At 38.5% G+C, this 20,642-nt stretch overlaps 1 protein-coding gene across 11 annotated transcripts in view; it reads left to right on the top strand.

Annotated features, from left to right (window-relative positions):
- The window catches only part of GTDC1 (glycosyltransferase like domain containing 1), a 280,090-nt gene that overhangs the window by 205,281 nt on the left and 54,167 nt on the right, over window positions 1-20,642 (top strand). For all 11 annotated transcript variants that reach the window (XM_042442163.1, XM_042442191.1, XM_042442183.1 and 8 more), the window contains one exon: window positions 20,200-20,568. In XM_042442163.1, coding sequence (XP_042298097.1) covers window positions 20,200-20,568 — 369 coding nt within the window. The remainder of the gene's footprint in view (window positions 1-20,199; window positions 20,569-20,642) is intronic.

The raw sequence follows: 20,642 nt of genomic DNA on the forward strand, positions 1-20,642 counted from the left end.
TAGGTATGTCTCTTAAGAAAAACATTAAAAGTAGGAAGAGAAGAGGAAGAGACTCTTCCGCCTAAACTAAAAACAAACTTATTGAATTTGTTGTTGGTGCCAGAAAATAGTCTGCAACAATAGACATGTTTCAATATTTTTAATAACCCCAAGAACTACAACTACAAATTTTGATTATCTGAAGGACCCTTATATTTTGCAGAATGCCAGTTCTAAATTATTGTGGCGTGGATTTGTATATTTCAAATATTCTTGGACAAGCACAGAAATGTTACTTTTTGGACTATGGTTCCTTTGTGATGTCTGAGGAATTCTGAGGGTTCTAATTCAAAATGGCAATTTGTCTAAGATCTGCTCTTGGACCTACTGTTGTACATGGACTTTGACATGGCAGACTCATTCTTATTTATTGTATGTTGTGAGAAGGTTGCCGATGTTTATGTGAGCTTCAGAGCTGGTAAGTGTCCTTTAAAACTTCCTAACCTCTAGGCTGGAATACTGCAGAGCTCCTTTTCAAAACAAAGATTCTTCAAATTTAGTTTTGCTTGTGATTCAACACTATTGTTACTGCTACAAATATGGTGGATACATGTTTCCATATTTTCATACAGGAGAACCTTCACATAAGTCACCATCAGTTCTGGAAAAAATGAAATGTGAGTTACCATATATGCCTGCTATAAGTCTAAAAATTATGCCCCAAAATTGACCCCTAAATCCCAGCTCAACTTATTTACGGGTCATTATGCTAATGGGATAGCAGCTCTTTCAGATTTCCCCATGCAGTGAAGAGAGGAGCTTATTTCTCTCTGGAGCCAAGCAGATAAATTCCTGGGTGATTGGTTGATATTGCTGTTTGTTTAAGTGTCCCTCTCCCACCCATGTGTCTGGCTGAAATGAAGCAAAAAGCTTCAATGAGAGTCTCTCTTGCCATACACACACTGAAGGAGCCTCCAAGTTTGACTCTTGACCTATCCACGGGTCATGGCAAAATCCATAATTTTGGCCCCCAAACCTGACCTCGACTTATACATGAGGTTGACTTATAGTTGTGTATATACAGTAGTGCTTTTAAGTGTGATGAGGGATTCATTCGAAGAAGGGAATTCTACAGTATATATAAATGAATGGAAGCTGAGTCTCACAGGCTCTAACTGTGTTTATGAGTCAATGATAGGTAAGTGGACCTTCTAGCTGCTGTCTTTGTTCTGCTTGTACTAGTCTCTGAGGCATTTGGCTGGTATTCTTTGGAAGAATACATTGGCCTAGAAGCTTACTATTAATTGGTGTTTCTCTGCTATCTAGAGTAAATTAAGATGAATTCCTATCTAATTGATTCAGCTCAGTTCCAAACTCAGTGTAATTATGTGGAGATGATAATTTCTGTGCATCCAAATTTCTATTTATTTCTATGAAACTTCCATTGGAGAGAAGTTGGCTGAATTTAAAGTTTACCATATTTGAATTCAAAGTTAACTGAATGTGAATTTGGAGCCAGCATGGTTTAATTTTTGAGTGTTAGAATAGGAGTCTGTGAGACCAAAGTTTGAAGCTCTACTCAGCTATGGAAACCCAGTGGGTGACTTGGGCAAGTCATGCTCTCTCGGTCTAAGAGGGACAGTGGTAAAACCTCATCTGAATTATCCTTGACAAGAAAACATTATGATAGGGCCATAAATCAGACTTGACGTGAAGGTACAAAGCAACAACCAAATACTTTTTGCTTGTTGTTTTGTTTTGACAGTAATTCTCTTCTGAAAGCTGGAGCCGAAAACAATAGATCCTTACATCCATTTGTAGCCTGTTGATTGTAGTTCTAATGTGATTTTCTTAAAAACAGAGTCACAATATGAAATAATATATACTTCAGAAACCACTCTTCACAATAGCTAGGAAAGACCAATGTATTGAAACATGGTTCTTAGGAATGCTGTTCTACAAAACGGCCAATGTACTTAGATTTTAAATTGCAGTAGCAATTTGGAAAGGTTTTTCAGACTGGAGTTAAATGTTAATAGCAGAATAGAGGCTCTCTTTTCTTTGATCTCTTCTCTGGCTTCTATAAAATGATGGAATCAAAACCAAGTGCCATTTATATATACACCTTCTTTTGATCTTGTTGGTGAGTCTGGTTCTTCTGGTCTTTCCGTTCAAGGCTGTATGATGTTTCAGTAGCATATTTTTTATTACTTTTTTCAGGAATTTTTACTTGTAGGATACTCAGTAGCATTCATTGTATAGTGTTCTTGTAGAATTTGGAAGAGATAGCAGTATTAAGCCCCAAAGTGTTGAACAGCTTTTTAACCTGTTTCTTATTGATTTGTTTAAAGTATACCTTGTCATCATTTGTCTCTTTAGTACAGACCTCCAAATATCAATTACACTTTATTAATATTAAAGATTAGATCCAGCAGCACACTTGTACAAACTGAAGGTACAGTACTTTCACATAAAGGAATGCTTTGGGTATCAGCCAGTTTCTCTTCTAAGCCTGTGCTGAAGTTAGACACTATGCCAAATCATGGTCAAGAATGCTCAGCTAGAGCTTGGCATGAAATCTCAATTTACAAATGATCAAACCAGAATTCTAAACCATGGTGTGAAGCATGCTTGTAAACCATTGTTTGTAAAAAAAAAATTATTTTAGTGGCTACACTGATCAACTGTAGTTATATAATTTTACTTCCAGAGATGGCTACACCATAGAGACAAAAGAGAACTGATAAATGTGCAAAGTTAAGTGCTTAGATGAGCTAAAACACAAACAGTGAATTTATTGAGCCAGCATGGGGTAGTGGTTTGAGTGCTGGACTATGAATCTGCAGACCAAGGTTTGAATCCTTGCTTAGCCTTGGAAACCTGCTGGGTGAACTTGGGCAAGTCATACTCTCAACCTAAAGCGGGTCTCCAAAACTTGGAAACAACTTAAAGGCACACAACATAAACACTCTCTAAGCCTCTTCCCACTTCTATGGCTTCTGAAGTATAGTTAGAACAAACCATGGTGTGATTGTATATATGAATTCAGGTTGTCTTCTTCACATGAAAATTTAGCAATATGGCTGGGATAGTTCTGGGATTCCCACTACTTTAGGGTTGTATTGTAGATATGGAAGACAGAATGCTGGACCCTGATTTCCGTTCTATACCCACTAGACATTGAAAAAGCCTCCCCCCCACCTTTTTGGACTATAATTAGAATCACCATGGTTAGTGGCCATGACGTCCAGAGGGTTCTGGGAGTTGTAGTTTTCAAACCCAGTCATCCATAGCAATCATTGAAGGACTATTCTAACCCACCACTTCACTGGGTTATTGTGTGGATAAAATGGGATAACTGCCATGTATGTAGATATGTATGTATATGTATTGTGAGTACTTATACTTTGCCCAAGGCTCTCAGAATGGCTTAAAATGGTTAATTTGACAATTCCCTGCCCTCAGGCTTACAATGTAAAAAGACATGACATACAAGGAAAAGAAAATACAGTGCTCCGTGACATATGCAGGCGCACTATACACAGCTTCCAGCTTACGCGGAAGCTGCACACCAATCAAAGTAATGGTGTATGCGCTGCCCCAAGCCATGAGCACATACCCCCATTGTTTTTAATGGGACTTGAGCATACACAGATTTCCCCTTACATGGGGGGGATCCGAAACAGAACCTCTGCATAAGGGGAGGGCCCGCTGTAGCAACCAGGGAGAGATTTAGGTCCAGCACATGCTGTCTGTTTAGAGGCCACAGCAGTGGTCATTGGGATGGAGGGTAGTCCTTTCTTCAACCTTTAACACCTGGAATCAAGGCACGATTGTGCTATGCCTGGATGTTGTTCTCTTCCTCAGAGGTCAGAGGATGTACCATCTTGATGTTTGGATAATATATAGTGATGGACTTCCATATTCTGTCTGGGTCATTGGTTTCCTTAGTTATAGGAAGCATGTATAGCCAGAACATGGGAGAACAATGCCAGGGTTAGCATCTATCCATAAAGCTTGTACTATGGTTTCTCTTTGGCTGAATGTAGCAAAATTTCATCATAAATGGTATCTTTTTCAGCAGAAGCCTCATCCAGGGTTCCCACATGACATTTAGCCCAACATGGCCTGAAGTACAACAGCACCACTATCATGGTGGCTGTAGTGCTGTTTAAATCGGGCCATGCTTATTTCATTTCACCTTTTCCTTTTATTCTTGTCACAGCAGTCATTCATCTTTGACATGGTAATCTTCCCCCCCACCCCCGGCAAATATCCTGGGATTTGCTGTTAGAATGCAAGGCAATAGCCACAGATGGGCATTACTTTGTGACAGAACAAAATTCAAATGATATCTCTGTTTCATGTAGTACACGAGGCCACCAAGAGGATTACAAGGACCCTGGGCAAAACTAAATCAGGTTTTTTGGCCCAGGCTCAGCTTCATATACATAAGGGACCTTGGCCTGGATCCAAAGAACTGTGAAACTTGTACTGTGAGCCTAAGCATTTCAGACTTGTTCCCCACCCCATCCACTTGGAACGGCAGCCCTCACCTCCTCCAATGAGGCATAGCAGACTCCTTTTGAAACTGGGGTAGTTCAAAACTACTTCTGAGAATGGCATAAAGTCTGACCATCCAAAAAAAAAAAGACAAGGCATCAACCACTAAAAGGAGTGAGACTGAGCAGTCCCCTTTTATGAATCTGAAGACTGCTGTCCTCCCCAGAGTAAGGCAAAATTAAAGCAATGGGGATTATTTTTGAGTAGATATTATTAGGATTGCTATGGAAGGATCTTCTTCTATCTTTTATTGTCCCTGGTGATTTCTCCATTTTCCTCTAGGCCTCACATAAACGTCTGCACAACCTTGTTGTACACGGACTGCAGAGATACTTGGTACAGTTTTGATATCTCCCTTTCTGTCTCTTTTGATATTCTTCTTGTAGCTTAATTAGCTTGTGTTACTGTTCCCTTTAGCAGAGCTGTGCGGAGCATCACTCTGCTTCATTGCTATGCTGGATACCTGAGGAGGTGTTAACATAATTAAGGTGAACTATGTGTTTTCTTGAGAAGCAAATGAAAGGATTTGCATCTGCACAAGGGGATTGAGCTATCAAAAACAGATGTGACCATGCAAAACATTTCACATAAATTTATTAAAATCATTATTTACCTGTAACGTATAAGCAGGGTTTTAGCTGCACTAGCTTCTTGCCAATATGTACTGCCAATAATCTGCCAAAAAAGCAGCTTGCTGGTGAAATCACTGAAATGGTTAGCTTATGCTTACAGAAAACATTACAACCCTGATTCACATTAAATTCTAACAGAAACGAATCCTTTGATGCTAGCGATGCTGGATTGTGTTATCGAAAAATGGTATACAGTTTATTTAGAATGTGTATACCCTGCAAGAAATATGAATATCTATTTGTAATGTGATATGTAATCATCGGAGACAGTTATTGTTTTCAGTTGCTCCCTCTGAGTGGGATCACATGTTTTTTTGCTCAGATTTTTTTTTTACAAAGGTATGGCTTGCATATGTCCCACGCCTAAGTCTAAATCTGCAGAGTACTTGCTGGTCAATTAAGACAGAAAGCTGCTAAAACCAAACAAACAAAATATTTGATATCTTAGTATAGCTAATAACTTTTAAACCAAGATGTTCTTTTAGGAAAAACTTACACATTGCATAAACCTACGGTTTTCATCCAAATATCATTTCAATAATGGCAAGCATAAATTCTGGAGACCATTGGGAAACATAATATTACGATAATGTTCTTTGGTGCGGTTTGGAGGGGTTTAGGAAACATTTGGAAGTATTTTTCTCATAAAGTCACTTAACTATTGAAGTGTTATGATAGCATTCCCTTCTGCATTGTGTATTTACTGAGTAAGTCCATTTAAAGGGAACACTGATTCTAAAATTCCTGATTAGAAGGAATTCCTCCAACCAGGAAATTACATGCTTTGGTGGTGGCAGTTTAATGATAGGATGCAAAGAGGAAAAAGAAGATCTAGGTGACCAAACTGTCATTTTTTCCCCAAACATTCATCCATTTGTAGTTCTGCTCCACCTTTTCCATTCATCTGCTTTAAATGAACCCCATATTTTCCACGTGCTGAGCTGGTGGATCTGGCAGCAAGAGTTTGAATATAGGTGAATATTTTAGATTTTAATGCAGTCCTGCACAGTTCTTAAAAGCTTTCTAAAAACACACAGAGTACTTAAAGCTTTTCTATGCTTTATTTTAGCATCTTCACTTTCTGTGTCTATATGTGTGTATATATTAGCATATTCTGAATATTTGGTTGGTGTTAGCACTCAGTATTTAAGTTTCTGAAGTAGCATTAAATATTATTTTGTCTTTTTGGAAGGAACCTACACTGTTTTCAATGGGGCCTTCTCTGTGTTTAGCATGCAACTAAATATTCCATCTTTTAATAGTTACACTATATTACGCAAGTTATACTGGTGTCAAAATAGGTGGTTTTATTTAGAAAGAAGCTGCCTAAATAGTACATAGAATTACAAAAATTTCTAAATATTACCATTTTGTACACAGTTTTACAGAAGGCAGATGTTACATTGTAATTTTCTGTTGAAATTACTGGTTTTCCTCTAACCAAGCATCAGAATTATGCACAGTCCTAAACGCACCTGGTATTTTGTAAAATCAACAGTTTATTCATCTTAATGTTCAGTTCACCATAAATCATGTAGAATTAGAATTTAGCAAATGATAAAAAGAACACAAGTAAAAGCTTTAGAACAACTCAGATTTAGGAGTTTGCAGGCAGCCTTTTGTCGGCTATTCAGGGGTAAATATGTTATGTAACAAATTGGTATTAAGTCAGTAATAATCCCACAAGTACAAAATAGATTAAAAATGGTTTTGGCTAGAAGGGTGTGGTACTAAAACACAAAAGAATCAGAGCCCAGGATGCACATATCTGCACGGTTTGTGTTAATTTGGGAGTAGCTTCTGCCTCCTTTGCATAATTTTGTGGCAGACTTATTTTTCAGCTAGTCCTGTTTCCATGCTCTGTCCTTCCCAGAAGAAAAGCTCAATGAATGTTACACTCAGAAGCCTTATCAGATGAGCAAAACAAAGCATTTCAATTTCACAGAGTGTCTTGAGAAGCTTTTAAGCATACACTCCTGCGCGTACACACATACAAACATGAAATCAAGGCTGTTTAGGTCCACCCACTAACAGCTTTCAAACAGAATACTTGGACGGACTCCTATGTGGTGTTTTCTACCCCTCCTCTTTCCATTGAGGTCTAGGAATTACAGCCGAGAGGAGATGATCACTAGGAAGATGTTGAAAGTGCAGTTGATTGAGAATGAAATCGGATTGGCAAGAGGATTGCAAAGAGCAGGAAATGCTGAGGAAATAAAATGAAATTTGTTGGAGCTTTTGAATCCTAAATCCAAGGAAATGACAGTTCTTCTCCAGAAAAAAAATACTGAGGAAAGCACTCTAAAAAATCTAGTTTGTTCCTTCTTTCCATCCCCTTCTCCCTCCCTTTTTCTAATCCAGGTATGTATAATATTTGGGGGGAAAACTTGTACAGATCTCCTTCCCTACTTTAAGTCAACTGTATATCTGACCTTCCTCAGTTAAATACTTCAGTAGAATTTGCTCCAGAAGAGTTGCATCTTCTTTAAAAACAAATCACTGCTCTCTTTATTACCATCTGTTTTCATCTCTTTCTCCTGCTTTCTCATTCCACTTTGCTTTCTTCACTCTTCCTATGATTCCTGTGTGCTTGTTATAAATATTGAACCAAATAACTCATTGGGTACTATCAAGCACAGCATTAAAAGTATTTTTTAAAAAATCACCTGACTCAGTCAACTGTAACTATGTGGGCAAGTCTGATGCCCAAAAGCCAGGAGATGTGTGTGACAAGGGATGGAACATTGCTGGATTTTAGATCAATTTGCTGTCAATAATGACGGTTTATATATCCAGATCCATAGCCAAGAATAAACTAGCTGGCCCAGTGAGCAGTCACTTTGCAATGAGCCACTGCATGGGAACTGTCTGTCCTTCAACATTTGTAAAACTAGTGTGTCGATTGTACCAATTAGAGATCACAGTGGGCAGATTTTGGCCCACGTTAGGAGTGTTGCCTTTTTTTAAAATGATAAAATCTCTTATTCTCGTGCACACAACTATGGAAACAAACAAAAAAGAGGATAAAATGATTGCAATGTGAAATGTTTCTATACGAGGTGTCATCCATCCATTTATCTTCCAAAACTTAGATTAGATTCCGCCACCAGTTTCTGCTATTTTGTTTACTGCAGATGTCAACATCTCCCTTCCCCATATCTGCAAACTTTTTATAGTTCATGGGCACACTTAGGCCTCACTGAACTCTTGGATTCCCCCCCCCCTTCATTTTATCTTAAGGCTTTTTGGGGGGAATGGGGTACTTCTGTAAAGTTACAATTACCATCCCTTAGTGTATGGGTTTGTGGTTCCGTTTTGGTTACATGAGGATTGACACTCCATATCCATATATCCAACAAGCCCCCACAATAGTGTACCCAAGCTCTCACATGTCATTGTTACCTGAGGATGTACAGGTTGAGTATCCCTTGCTCCAAATTCCAAAATTTGCAATATTCTAAAATCCATAATTCCCCACAGGGGTGGCTGAGAAAGTGACACATTTGCTTTCTGCTGGTTCGGTGTACACAGACTTTGTTTCATGCATAAAATTATTACCAGTATTATATATAAAATTAGGCTTAAGCTATGAGTATCAGGTATATTTGAAACATTAATGAATTTCATGTTTAGACTTGGGTCCCATCTCAAGATATCTCATTATGTGTATGAAAATAATTCAAAATTGGAAAATAATGTGAAATCCAAGTCCCAAGCATTTTGGATAAGGTAGGCTTGACCTGTACTTGAGGGATCTGAAGAATCAGACAAAATAACAGTGTTTTTGTTGCAGGCTGTGTTGTCTGTCTACCTTTGAGTACTTTATGTGGCCTGGGAGGCATCTGGAAGGGCCAGTTCAAGAAACCCCAACTCCAACCAGCAGTTTTAACAAAGGTCTAAAAAACACTGCAACGCAATCCAGTTTGAGACCACTTTAACTGCCCTGGCTCAATGCTAGGGAATTGTGGGATCTGTAGTTTTGTGAGACATTTAGCTTTCTCTGTCAGAGAGCTCTGGTGCCACAATAAACAAAAATTTCCAGGATTCTCTAGTACTGAGCCAGGGCAGTTAAAACGGTCTCAAACTGGATTATTTCTGCAGTTTGTTTTGGACCTGTGAGTCATAGCTCTCTGGTCTGCAGGGTCACTGTGCAGTACACAACCCTCTCAGTTTGGGAATAATCTGCTGTTGCAGAGTTAAATATCTTCTAGCCAATGCTACAGTCCTGACCTGTACTATTTAGGGTTGCCCAGGTGTGATGAGTCATCCTCTCCCCCAGAGGCAGTGCTAGAAGGGACCTGATACTTTTAGGAGATAATTTTGAGGGAGAACTCTTATTCTCATGTCCAGTTACATAAAATTCTTTATTTTCTCCATTAATTCGTTTAGCTAATGCTCGTTTCTTTAGACAGGGACATCTAAAAATAAATTCTCAGTGTCAGCTAGGAAATGACTCAATAAGATTAGTTTTTTTTTCCAATACTTGATACTATATATTTACATGTGCCTATAAACATCTATATTTCTGAGCCCTCCTGTTCCAAGCACTTCATTTTTTGCCCCCTTCCAACCAGGGTTCCTTCCACAATATACAATTATAGCACTATGATTGCACTTTAACTGCCATTGCTGCTCCTCCTCAAGGGCTCGTAGTATGGTTAGAGGCATACTAATACTATTTTTTAATCTGAGAATTATCAATTCTCATTGTGCACTTTCAGATCATTTTTGCCTTATAGCAACTTCAAGACGAACCTATAATAGGATTTTCTTGACAAATTTCTTCAGAGGGAGTTTGCCATTGCCATCCTCTGAGGCTGAGAAAGTGTGACTTGTTGAAGGTCAGCCAGTGGGTGCTTGAGCGGGAAATCAAACCCTGATCACCAAAGCTGTAATCCAAGGCTCAAACCACTACACCATGCGGCCCTCAATGTCACATCCATAAATTGTTAATCCAAGGGTTCCCTAGGATGTTGTCATGACAGTTAAAGTGAAATCAAAGTTGTGTGTAGTGTGAAAGTCCTCTAGTTGTTGTTTCTTTCTCATGCAGTCAGCTCATGTTCTCTTCCACTGGGTTGTCTTACATGATTTTTTTCCCTAAAGATTTCTTGCAACTGTAGGTTATTCAGTGTTGCTGATACCTCATTTTTTGTGCATGGAATATGTTATCTTGCCTCTGTCTTAGGCCCCGTACAGACAGTCCAAAATAAAGCTGCTTCGGGTCACTTTGGAGGTATGCTGTTTAAATGATGCACGCATCCTAAGAGTCCGGAAGTCGCACCAAAGCCATGTTCCAGTCCTTAGCACTGGAGCATGGCTTCGGCATGGCTTCCGAACTCTTAGGAGGCATGCATCATTTAAACAGCATACCGCCAAAGTGACCTGAAACAGCTTTATTTTGGACTGTCTCTATGGGCCCATAGTTAGCATGAGATGACTCAAATTACTGTAGTATTAGTATGATGTACAGATGATTGCCCATTCAGTTTTGGTGTCTAAATTAAATAACGGAAGCAAATGAGCAGAACTAAGGGAAAAGATTTAGAAGGTCATTGATTGGGAAAGTGAATGGACACTCAGGCTACATCTACGGTACACTGCAGAATTAATGGAGTTTGACACCACTTTCACTGCCATGGCTCAATGCTATTGAATTTTGGGATGTGTAGTGAGATTTTCTCTCTAAAGTCAGTCTTTGAATGCCCCACAACAGTCAAAAGGTGATTGTTTTTGGTCATTGTGAGATATGGAGAAATCTCAGACTCCCTTATTTCTGCCTGGCAAAGTTTGTTTTAAATCAGGCCTCCAAAAGAATTGAACAAAGCAAAGATGTTTTGAAAAGTTTGTGCATTTTCCTCCTTTTCAAAACAGCTGCAGGTTTATAGAGTCAATCTCTGTGAAGTTTTAAAGTTATAAATACAGAAGATATTTCTTCCAGCTCTCTCATATTTTTGCATGTTTTGCTTATGAAAAATTGCTTTACTGTGCAGCACAGAGTCCAGGGCTGCTTCTCAAATAATTTGATCTAACCCAAAACAGCCCTCCAGCCAGTGTTTCTAATGTGCTTTTTTAAAATTCATTTGACAATGACATCAGTATCTTTCCATTCTTCTTTTGGTGGTGTTTTTAATAAAATAGTGTATTCTCAGTACCCCTGAAGAATACTGATTTAATAAGTAATTTTTCATTAGGCCAAATGAGGTGTTGTGAATAACATGTACTAAAGGACATGATGACATCTTACATGCAAAAATACACGCTGCACGTCTCTGCTGCAAATTAATGCGCATAGGTGTGTTGGCACAACTGTTTTCGGTGAACTGACTGCATATTCTGCAAGCCGGGAAGGATGGCAAATCTGGCAGATTAAATGTCAAACATTCAGGGTGACATTTATAGTGACTTTTAGCGTGTTAAGAAATTTCTATTATGTAGTCAAGAATTAGTTATTTTTGTTGTGGTGTTTCAAGAAAGCATTTTACAGTCAAATGCACCAAGCTGACAGGTTATTTATTATGTCTTTCATACTCTCAAGGCTTTGGTGGGGCAGGGATCTGTATTATAAACATTTCAAAAATAAATATTATATTTCAGAGGAACTAGTCACAATCTGCGTAAATGCTATTCTTCACACTTCCATTAGAGCTTGTTTTTTTTTTTTAAATAAAATCATTGCAAGTAGGAATGACCTGCGGTAAGCCAATAACTTTACAGAAGGGGTTGTAGGTCCAAGGGTCTTTGTGGGCTGACTAATGCTTTCCCCCAGCTGATGTTTTCATCATGTGGCAGTGGAAAGTTTCAAAATAAAAAGCAGGTCATAGAATTTTTGGAGGAAACATCTCAGTGCGTCAGATGCCGTATGGTCTAGCATGACTTTAAAATATATAGGTTAAAAAACAAAATGCACCATTTCTTTGTTAAGACTGCGAACCTCAATAGTGGCAGTTGTGGCTGGAGAATCTGTGACTGAAGGGCACTCTTTTAGTCGTATCTTAGTAAAAGTGTTATTGCAATATTTTTTTTTACAAGACCAGCCATCCTCATTGTGTCTCATACTTATTTAGGTCCTGGATAGGGTCCTTATTGGAGTATATATCAATGCCTACCCTGACCCAGTCTTTCGGGATGGGCTATTTAGGAGTTCTCCTGACTGCATGGGATATGCTCACAGAACAATTTCTAAATTGCTGAGAGAATTTTGGAAGACCATGCAACTGTTTTGTAGCTTCTGAGTATGTGCAATATGCACAAGACTTACATAGCATCTTATCAAGATATTAAGTATATATATATTTTAATAAAAGTAAATTATCCTAGTCTCTCAAATTAGGATTTATGTTTGAGAGTGTGAGAAAGTGAGTCAGTCAGAATGTGTGTACATGTGTACCATTTCACAGTTGCAGTATACTAGTGTAACTTATTTTTTCTCTTTGTGGCTGTTAAGCTAACATGAGTAGAAAGTTAAATATTTAGATACCAAAAAACTGGACCCATTGTTATTGTTACACGACTTCTGTCATGTCACCCATGGAGGTTATATTATATATATTATATATGATTTGCAATAGACTGTTTTGTCTGCTAGGTATTATAAAAGGTGTTGCGTGTTTAGATGTAATGATGCACAATGAAAGCTCAACCATCTGAACAATCATGGAACCTAAATACTTTCTAATTCAAACACTGAAAATTGTTTTATATGAATATGGCTTTCATGTTTTTATTGCTCACTCTATTCATGTTTTCTCTTATCTGCAATATTGCTGATAAGATAGGCAGAACTACTTGCTGTGAAAACAATACCAGGTTAATATGGCTAATCCCTAGTCCTTGATTTATCATTAAATAAATCTTTTTTAAAGAAAAAAATCATTCAGTGAAATAGCACTTCAAAACATCTTCTTTTTAAAACTGTCAGGGTGATTAATACTATGTGTACAATGCAAGTAGATAGTGAAACACTGATTGCTCATGATCTTTCCACATAAAGGAAGATATTTTCTAGCTGTGCTTTTTGAGACAGTGGAGACATCTTATTTAATAACTGAAAATTTCATAATGGCACAATGGATTTATGAGGACAAAACCCTGGAAAATAGCTATAAGAGAGGCACTAGAAGCTGAATTCTTATAGGCTGGCAGAAGAACACACCAACATAATGATCGGAGCTGATGTCAATTTATGTGTTTACTCTTACTGTACATGGTTTTGTAAGTCTGCATTCCTTTATACCAGGTTACAGAGTTATTTGAAATGTTACAATTTAAGGGCATTAAAATATTAACAGTAATAATATTCTAATTTGAACTAGGATTGATCGTGGATCAGATTCCATTAGCAGTGGGACTGAAATTAGTCACTGAGTATTCCTTGCCTAAGAGACACTTTGAAATTCATAGAGCCACCATCATTCAATAGGCAACTTGAAGGCACTTGCACATGGACTATCAGTGTATGCCTGTCCTTTGAGCTTCCATGAAATGGACTGTAATTTAGTGGTGGGTACATGCTTTGCATGCAGAAGAATCCCAGATTAAATCCTAGAGGACCTACTTCAAAGGGTCAAAGATGGCACATCTGAGAAAGAATGTGATCTCTTGAAGAGCCTTTGAAAGTTGGAGAAGATAAGAGCAGCCAATGACTGGGTTCAAAAAGAGGTTGGGTTGAGAACGACTGGAACTTTGGACAGCTGCTCCTTTTAGGTAATACTAGATTACATGGACCAGCATTCTCATTTCACACAAGGCAGCATCATATATTCTTCTGAAGCTTTCTTCATGGCACCTTCAATTTTTTCCCCTCCTGTTTCATTTGTAACACCTTGCCTGATGAAGAAGGTTCAAAAGCTTGCAACATGTATATTGTGCATTTTGATTGGCCAATAAAGGTATCACTGTTTGGTGGATTTTTGACTGGACTTGCTGCCCTTGATGAGGCTAATAATAGAGAGGTAATAGCAGAAGAGATAGTTGGCCTCCACCAGGAGCAGAACCATTTCTGTAGCCCACTTTCAAGGGAGCGCATGCCACCTCTGACCTTCCTTTTCCTCAGTGTGCTAAAACAAACAAACAACAAACACTGAGCGATTTTGAAAACTGAAGTTGAATTCTCTTTTCTTTGTTTTGTAGCTATTTTCTGTCAGGGTTTGTGATCTGCCTTTGATGAAAAATTATCTTGTTTTATTGTTGTATTTTAAATTTGTCCTCCACTATGATATACACTTCGAATTGCGGTATAGGTTGAGTCTTCCTTATCCAAAATGCTTGGCACCAGAAGTGTGTTGGATTTTTTATTTTATTTTTTTTATTTTGGAATACCTGTATTTGCACATATTAACTTAATGAGATGTCTTGAAGAACCAATTCTAAACACAAAATTCATTTGTTTCACATACACCTTATACATATAGCCTGATATGGTAGCCTGGTTTAAAAAAAAAAAACATTTTATACAATAGTTTTAATCACTGTGAGCATGAAACATACATTGTGTACACCTAACCATCAGAAAGCAAAGGTGTCACTATCTCAGCCACCCAAAATGTTTTGTTTTTTGGAATATTTTGGATTTTAGCATTCTGGATATGGGAGATTCATCCTGCATATAAATAACTATGGACAAATAATTGTATGCAGTCTGAATAATGCAACCGAATGGAAAATTGGGAACGGTTCTTAAAGTGAGAGGGCTTGTTTTTAACAATTTGCTGTTTCCATCTGCACCCATCGACTCTCATACAGAAGACTGTTTTCACTCCTGGGAGGTTTCCTCTCCCTGACACTGCTACATATGCCCTTGTGGCCTGTGCACAAATTGCATTGGTGGGCATATTGGCCCTTTTTTGCATTTGCTTCCAGCAGAGGTGTAGGAAGGGAGGACAAATGAAGGCATTGCACCCAAATAAAAGTCACCCCCATGAAATTTTCCTTTAGTCTCCATGTCCCTGCCATTTTAAAGTGTTTACAAATACAGTTTAAGCAGCCAAAGAAAAGGATATGGCATAATCATGCAAATCCCCAATGCTAACACTTCAGACACATATTAAAAATTGTACATGTGCAGGCAAGCCTTTCCCTGCATATATAGTTTGTGTGCTGCATGACTCACCTTAGCTGCATTTGCAGCTGTATGTGAAAATATATTCTCAACTTTTACACACACACTAACACACCATATACACATTCAGTACTTCATCAGAGGAAAGTAAATTTAGTAATCTTGACTTTTGAAAGGTTTATATTTGAAGGAATTTCATGTGGACAGTTTCTTTGCAAGTTTGCAGAGAAATCACAGCTCATTAGGCTTGATTAATAGTTTGAATCATTACAGTAGAGATTTGCACAATCTGCATTTAGTTGCTAGTCACCATTATTTAGTTTATACAACTGTTCTGCATGTGGAAAATATTGTGTTTTAAATTGACTTGTCTATTTGGAAGCATCACAGCATACTTTCTAATTAAAATAAATTAATTGGGGGTTATTTTTGAAATTATCTGTAAAACTTTTTTGCACAGAAACTTTGTTTATAGTGACTAATACTCAAAGCCTTCTGCCCCCCTCATCAAGGTTTGTTTCTGCCTCTTCACCCATCCCCCATGCAAATTGTCTTGCTACACCTTGCTCCAGCGTCAGACTTCTATGTGGAATCTATCAACTTTGTGAGAACATACTCCCCAACATCTACTCACTACTGGGATTGAGCTGGAGGAACAAAAAGCAATTACAACTTTTCCCACACATTGTTCTTACAGATGCATAATGACCAATGCTTGCAGATGGCGACCCATAGGGCAGCTGGCAGTGATGATTGTGATCATCACTTATTATTTGTAGCATGCCAATCATAGTACCAGGTGCCACACAACATTTTCTGAGCTTGCAATGAAAGGGAATTAGAAAGGAAGGGAGAACTATACTCACCATAATTGGTTGCATAACCAGCTACACATCCAGAAATTCCTCATTGTCACCCATAGCCTGTTTTTCTGCTTTTGTACTGCTTGTTTAAAGAGGCCTTTGGATCACCAGAACCAGCTGTGATTATCAGTGTTGAGAGGACAGAATAAAGATGCTTTGAGGATACAATTCCCATCTAGTTTTATTAAAAATAATTATGAAAAATGGGTCACAACAAAAAGATTAAAAACATAAAGAATTAAGAGTTATCAAAAGAGGACACTAAACAAAGGTAATGAACAAAGGCTGGCAGCAAGCAGGTACTTATACAGTGGCTGCAGGAGAGCAAGAGTACTAGGTAAAATCAGAAAAAGAAGTTGGAGATGCAGACACTTTTAGGGGTTTGGGGCAAGCACCTATATCAGACTGAAACATAGAATGAACCCAGCATCTCTAGGAAGAATTCATAGTAATGTTTCTCTGTTGTAGCCCTGGAGCCATAGCAATATTGTAAGATGGCCTCTTTTCACACAGCCACCTGGGGCTCGGGAATACTAGGCCTTAACATGGCTGGATCAAAATGCTGTTGGTGTATGATTTTTTTGAAGCTAAGTACTAGTCTGAACTTCAGTAGATTCAGTTTTAAGATGGCTGATCCCAGACACTAGCTCCATTTTATCCATCCACAAATATAGTTTTCAGAGTCTTCTTACTAAATTTAATCATAGTCTTGATAGCTGGTATTGATTTGGTTGCAATTCTTCAAATTCCACTGAATGATGATGCCCCAGTGCATCTTTATTGCTACAAATGGGCAAGAGGTTTACACAATGTGGACACCATCATTTCACATGTCACATGCACAGGTACCTGTTTTTAGTTGTTGAAGGTGGGTGCTACCAAGAACTCCTCTCTACTTCTTGGAGGAATAACTCCAATCTTTGGAAGTAAATATAAGCTGTAGATTATGAGGCTCTTCCCTATACCTGCCTTAATTGTAACCCATTCTACTGATAATGGCTTCTTGAGACAGAAATGGGCAGTTGCCTGAAAACATCCAAATTACATTCCAAAATGTGTTGGTCTAACTTTCCACTCAAAAATGTCCAGTTAATCTAGTATAAGAGGTTGTGTTCACATCACATTCTGATGAGTATTGGCCAGTGAATCTAAGATACTGGCATCTCAAGAGTTTATTTTTTGGAGACTTTAATTCTTGCATTTGGTTGGGTTGTCTAGGCCCTGTTCCACCTAGTTTGGTTCTTTACTGTGATTACCTCTGGCTTTAACTTGAAAGGCTGTGGATTTAACTGTGTCTGCCCCCAAATGGATTTATTGCAGTCTAAACTCAGAGGACATATTCTACAACTCAGAGTGCTTGAGACCAGGCTCTAGTATGGAGTTCAGAGGGTGTGTGTGTATTGGGGTGTGTGTGTGTGTGGAGACTGAAGTATGGCACACTGCAGCTTGGCAGACCAAGCAGGTTCAGAAGCCAGGCCAATATCGCTTGCTGGACATTATATTTTGTATATATTTCGTCACTGAAGCTTGTACCTTGGGAATAATGTACAATCCATACAGTAAAAGTTCAGATGCTTTTAAGTGAAAAAGTACAGTTTTATGGTCTGCATCTGGTGGCCTTGTACATATGGCCAGTCACACTTCTGTATGATTGAACACTCACTGGCCATGTACACAAAGCCAGTAAAACCAATTTCCCATTAGCAGATAACAGAAGGCTAGTTAACAACTACTCCTCATCAGACAAAGGTGGGTTTAGAGGTAATATAAAAGCTACCTACATAGACAGAAAGGTAGGCTTTTGGACAGTCTGTAACACCTTTTTTGCTGCTGCTGTTTCTGGTTGGTAAATACCTTTATAGTGCTTCTCTAAATATTAAATAGACTATATTAAATATGTACTTTTTATCTGGCTAGATAAACGTCTGTTATAAAAAATATTCAGCAGATGCTGCAAGATATTGCAATGCCTGTAGAAAAGTAAGATTTTTTTCTCTACAGGTATAAGAGAGAATATATGAATTTCTCAGCAAATGAATTTCTTAACAAATGGTTGTATTATAGTGCTGTGAAAGATGGTTAGAAGTAAGTCTCTGTTGCTGTCACTTAGTAATGTTTCCTAAGATGAATGTGGAGATTTTTTGTTGCCTTACATAAATTATTTGTATGGACAATTAAAAATCTGTGTTCTTCCCTGTGGAGAGTATGTATACATACATAATACTTTGTTTATAGAGTAAGTGTGGTGTAGTGGTTTGAATACTGAACTATGAATCTGGGAGTTGAGGGTTCATAGCCCCACTTAGCCATGGAAACCCAATGGGTAGCCTTGGGCAAGTCATACTCTCATTGTATGGATATTGGGAGCTTCGGTAACCCAAAGTTGATGAGAGGGACCTCCAAACATATACAGGTTAGCTGACAAGTGACAAAGAAATCTCATTTGCCCTGTCTAAGGGCCAAAACAGACAGCCACAAAGGGATGGTCTGAAGCTGCCCCCGCCAAAGACACCTTGGGACCATGGCAAACACATGTCGTGGTCCCAAAGGCGTCCTCCTCCACTGGCCCAAACAGTAGTAGAAAAGATCTACTCCTTTTTGGGCCAATTTTGGGTGACCTTAGGCAACCCAGGTGCAACTCCCTGGGCAGCCTCTGGGCACTCCAGGGGTGTGCGTCATCAAAACACTATGCCCCTAAGTCGTCCAGAAGCCGCCTTTTACCATCGATTTGTTTGGGCCCTATGACACGGGTGTTGGGAACCATGCCTCTTTCAACCTAGGATTCCATCCTTAAGCCATTGATTTCAGATACTGAAAACCAGAGTTACTTGAAAAATGTCTACCTCTTATTTGCCGTTCAATCTGGTTCCCATAATGCTGCCGCCACATCCAGGCCTCTTGATGGGGCTGCCATGGATCCTTTCTATGCAGCCTGTGTATTTATTTGAGGGAAACAAACGGCTTTGAAATGACAAAAGTCATATTTCCTGAGAACCATAGCAATGGTCCTTACGACTGCAATTGAGAAGGCTCAGAGACTCATTTTCTAACTTTGACTATTTCTAAGAAAGTGTGAGGTCCATAGTTTCATTATTTCCCCATTTTCTGTTCACCTTCCATGCTTTCAGCACTGATAAAATGTCAATTTTGATTCTTTTGACAGATTGTGGGGTTTCATTTATTATTATTATTATTATTATTAATAATAATAATAATAATAATAATAATAATAATAAATTTATTTGTATACCGCTTTTCCGTCTGATCAAAGCAGTTCACAGTAGCATACAATATAATACAAAACAGTACAATACTCAAGCAATACAATATAACATCAATTACATCGGCAATATTACACAGTACAATAAAAGTCTCCTAACAAATACAAGTCCATTTAAAAACAATCAGTTGTGGTTGGGTATCTGGATCTTAATTAGAGTATTCTATCTCTAAAGAGAATCAGGTGGGTATGCTATTTGAAAAAGATGCGTTTTCAAAGCCTTCTTGAAGGCTTCCAGCATGGAACATAGTCAGATCTTTTCAGGGAGAGCATTCCAATGAGCAGGAGCTGTCGCCGTGTAGGCTCTCTGATAAGTTTTTACTAATTTTACCCTGGGGTATTCAAGTAAATACTGTATGTCCCAGATGTTCTGAGGGTGCGGGGGGGGGGTTATGTAGGGAGAGGCGCTCCCTCAAGTAACTCGGGCCCAAGCCATGTAGGGCTTTAAAGGTAACGACCAACACTTTGTATTGCGCCCGGAAGCTAATAGGCAGCCAGTGGAGAGATTTTAATATAGGTGTTATATGGTCCGATTTACGGGTACCCGTGACCAATCTGGCTGTGGCGTTCTGAACTAACTGAAGCTTCCAAACCTGGTACAAAGGTAGCCCCATGTAGAGCGCATTACAGAAATCCAAACGAGAGGTTACCAGTGCATGTACTACAGTTTCAAGGTCCTTTCGATCCAGACAGGGGCGCAGTTGGTGTATCAGCCGAAGCTGGTACCAATTATATTTCTTTTCCCTTTAAAAAATGTAATAATCACAAATTGCCAGATGACATTACAATATTTGTAACACTTCTTTATTTATTTTATAATAATAGGTTTATGCCAGAATACAAGCAGATCCATTTTGAAAAAGCAGCGCACTCCAACCAAAACAGAAATACTTCTCATTGTGTAGACCTGCCTTTCCAAGAAAAGAACATTGGGACTTCAGGTTTAATAATGATCAGCAACTCAGACCATGGGCCAGGGAATGGTGACACACAGACTGAATTTTGCTCTCTGTTACCGGAGAGATCGCACGACCCATTAACAACACTGGATAACCTGGACAAACCAACACCTTCTAAATGCACAAATATTTGTGAAGAAGAGAATAGCCAACATATGTCTTCTACTTTTTGCAGCATCGCAGGGAGATTGGAGTATGAGCAGAAATGTTTGCATATTGTATGGCCTCACAGGTGGTAAGTACAATACCAAATTAAATACTACATCTTTGATGCAGTTTTAGGCCAGCTTTTGAGCAAAACTTTAACTT

The sequence above is a fragment of the Sceloporus undulatus genome, chromosome 1 (assembly GCF_019175285.1).
Source record: "Sceloporus undulatus isolate JIND9_A2432 ecotype Alabama chromosome 1, SceUnd_v1.1, whole genome shotgun sequence".
Taxonomy (NCBI): Eukaryota; Metazoa; Chordata; class Lepidosauria; order Squamata; family Phrynosomatidae; genus Sceloporus; species Sceloporus undulatus.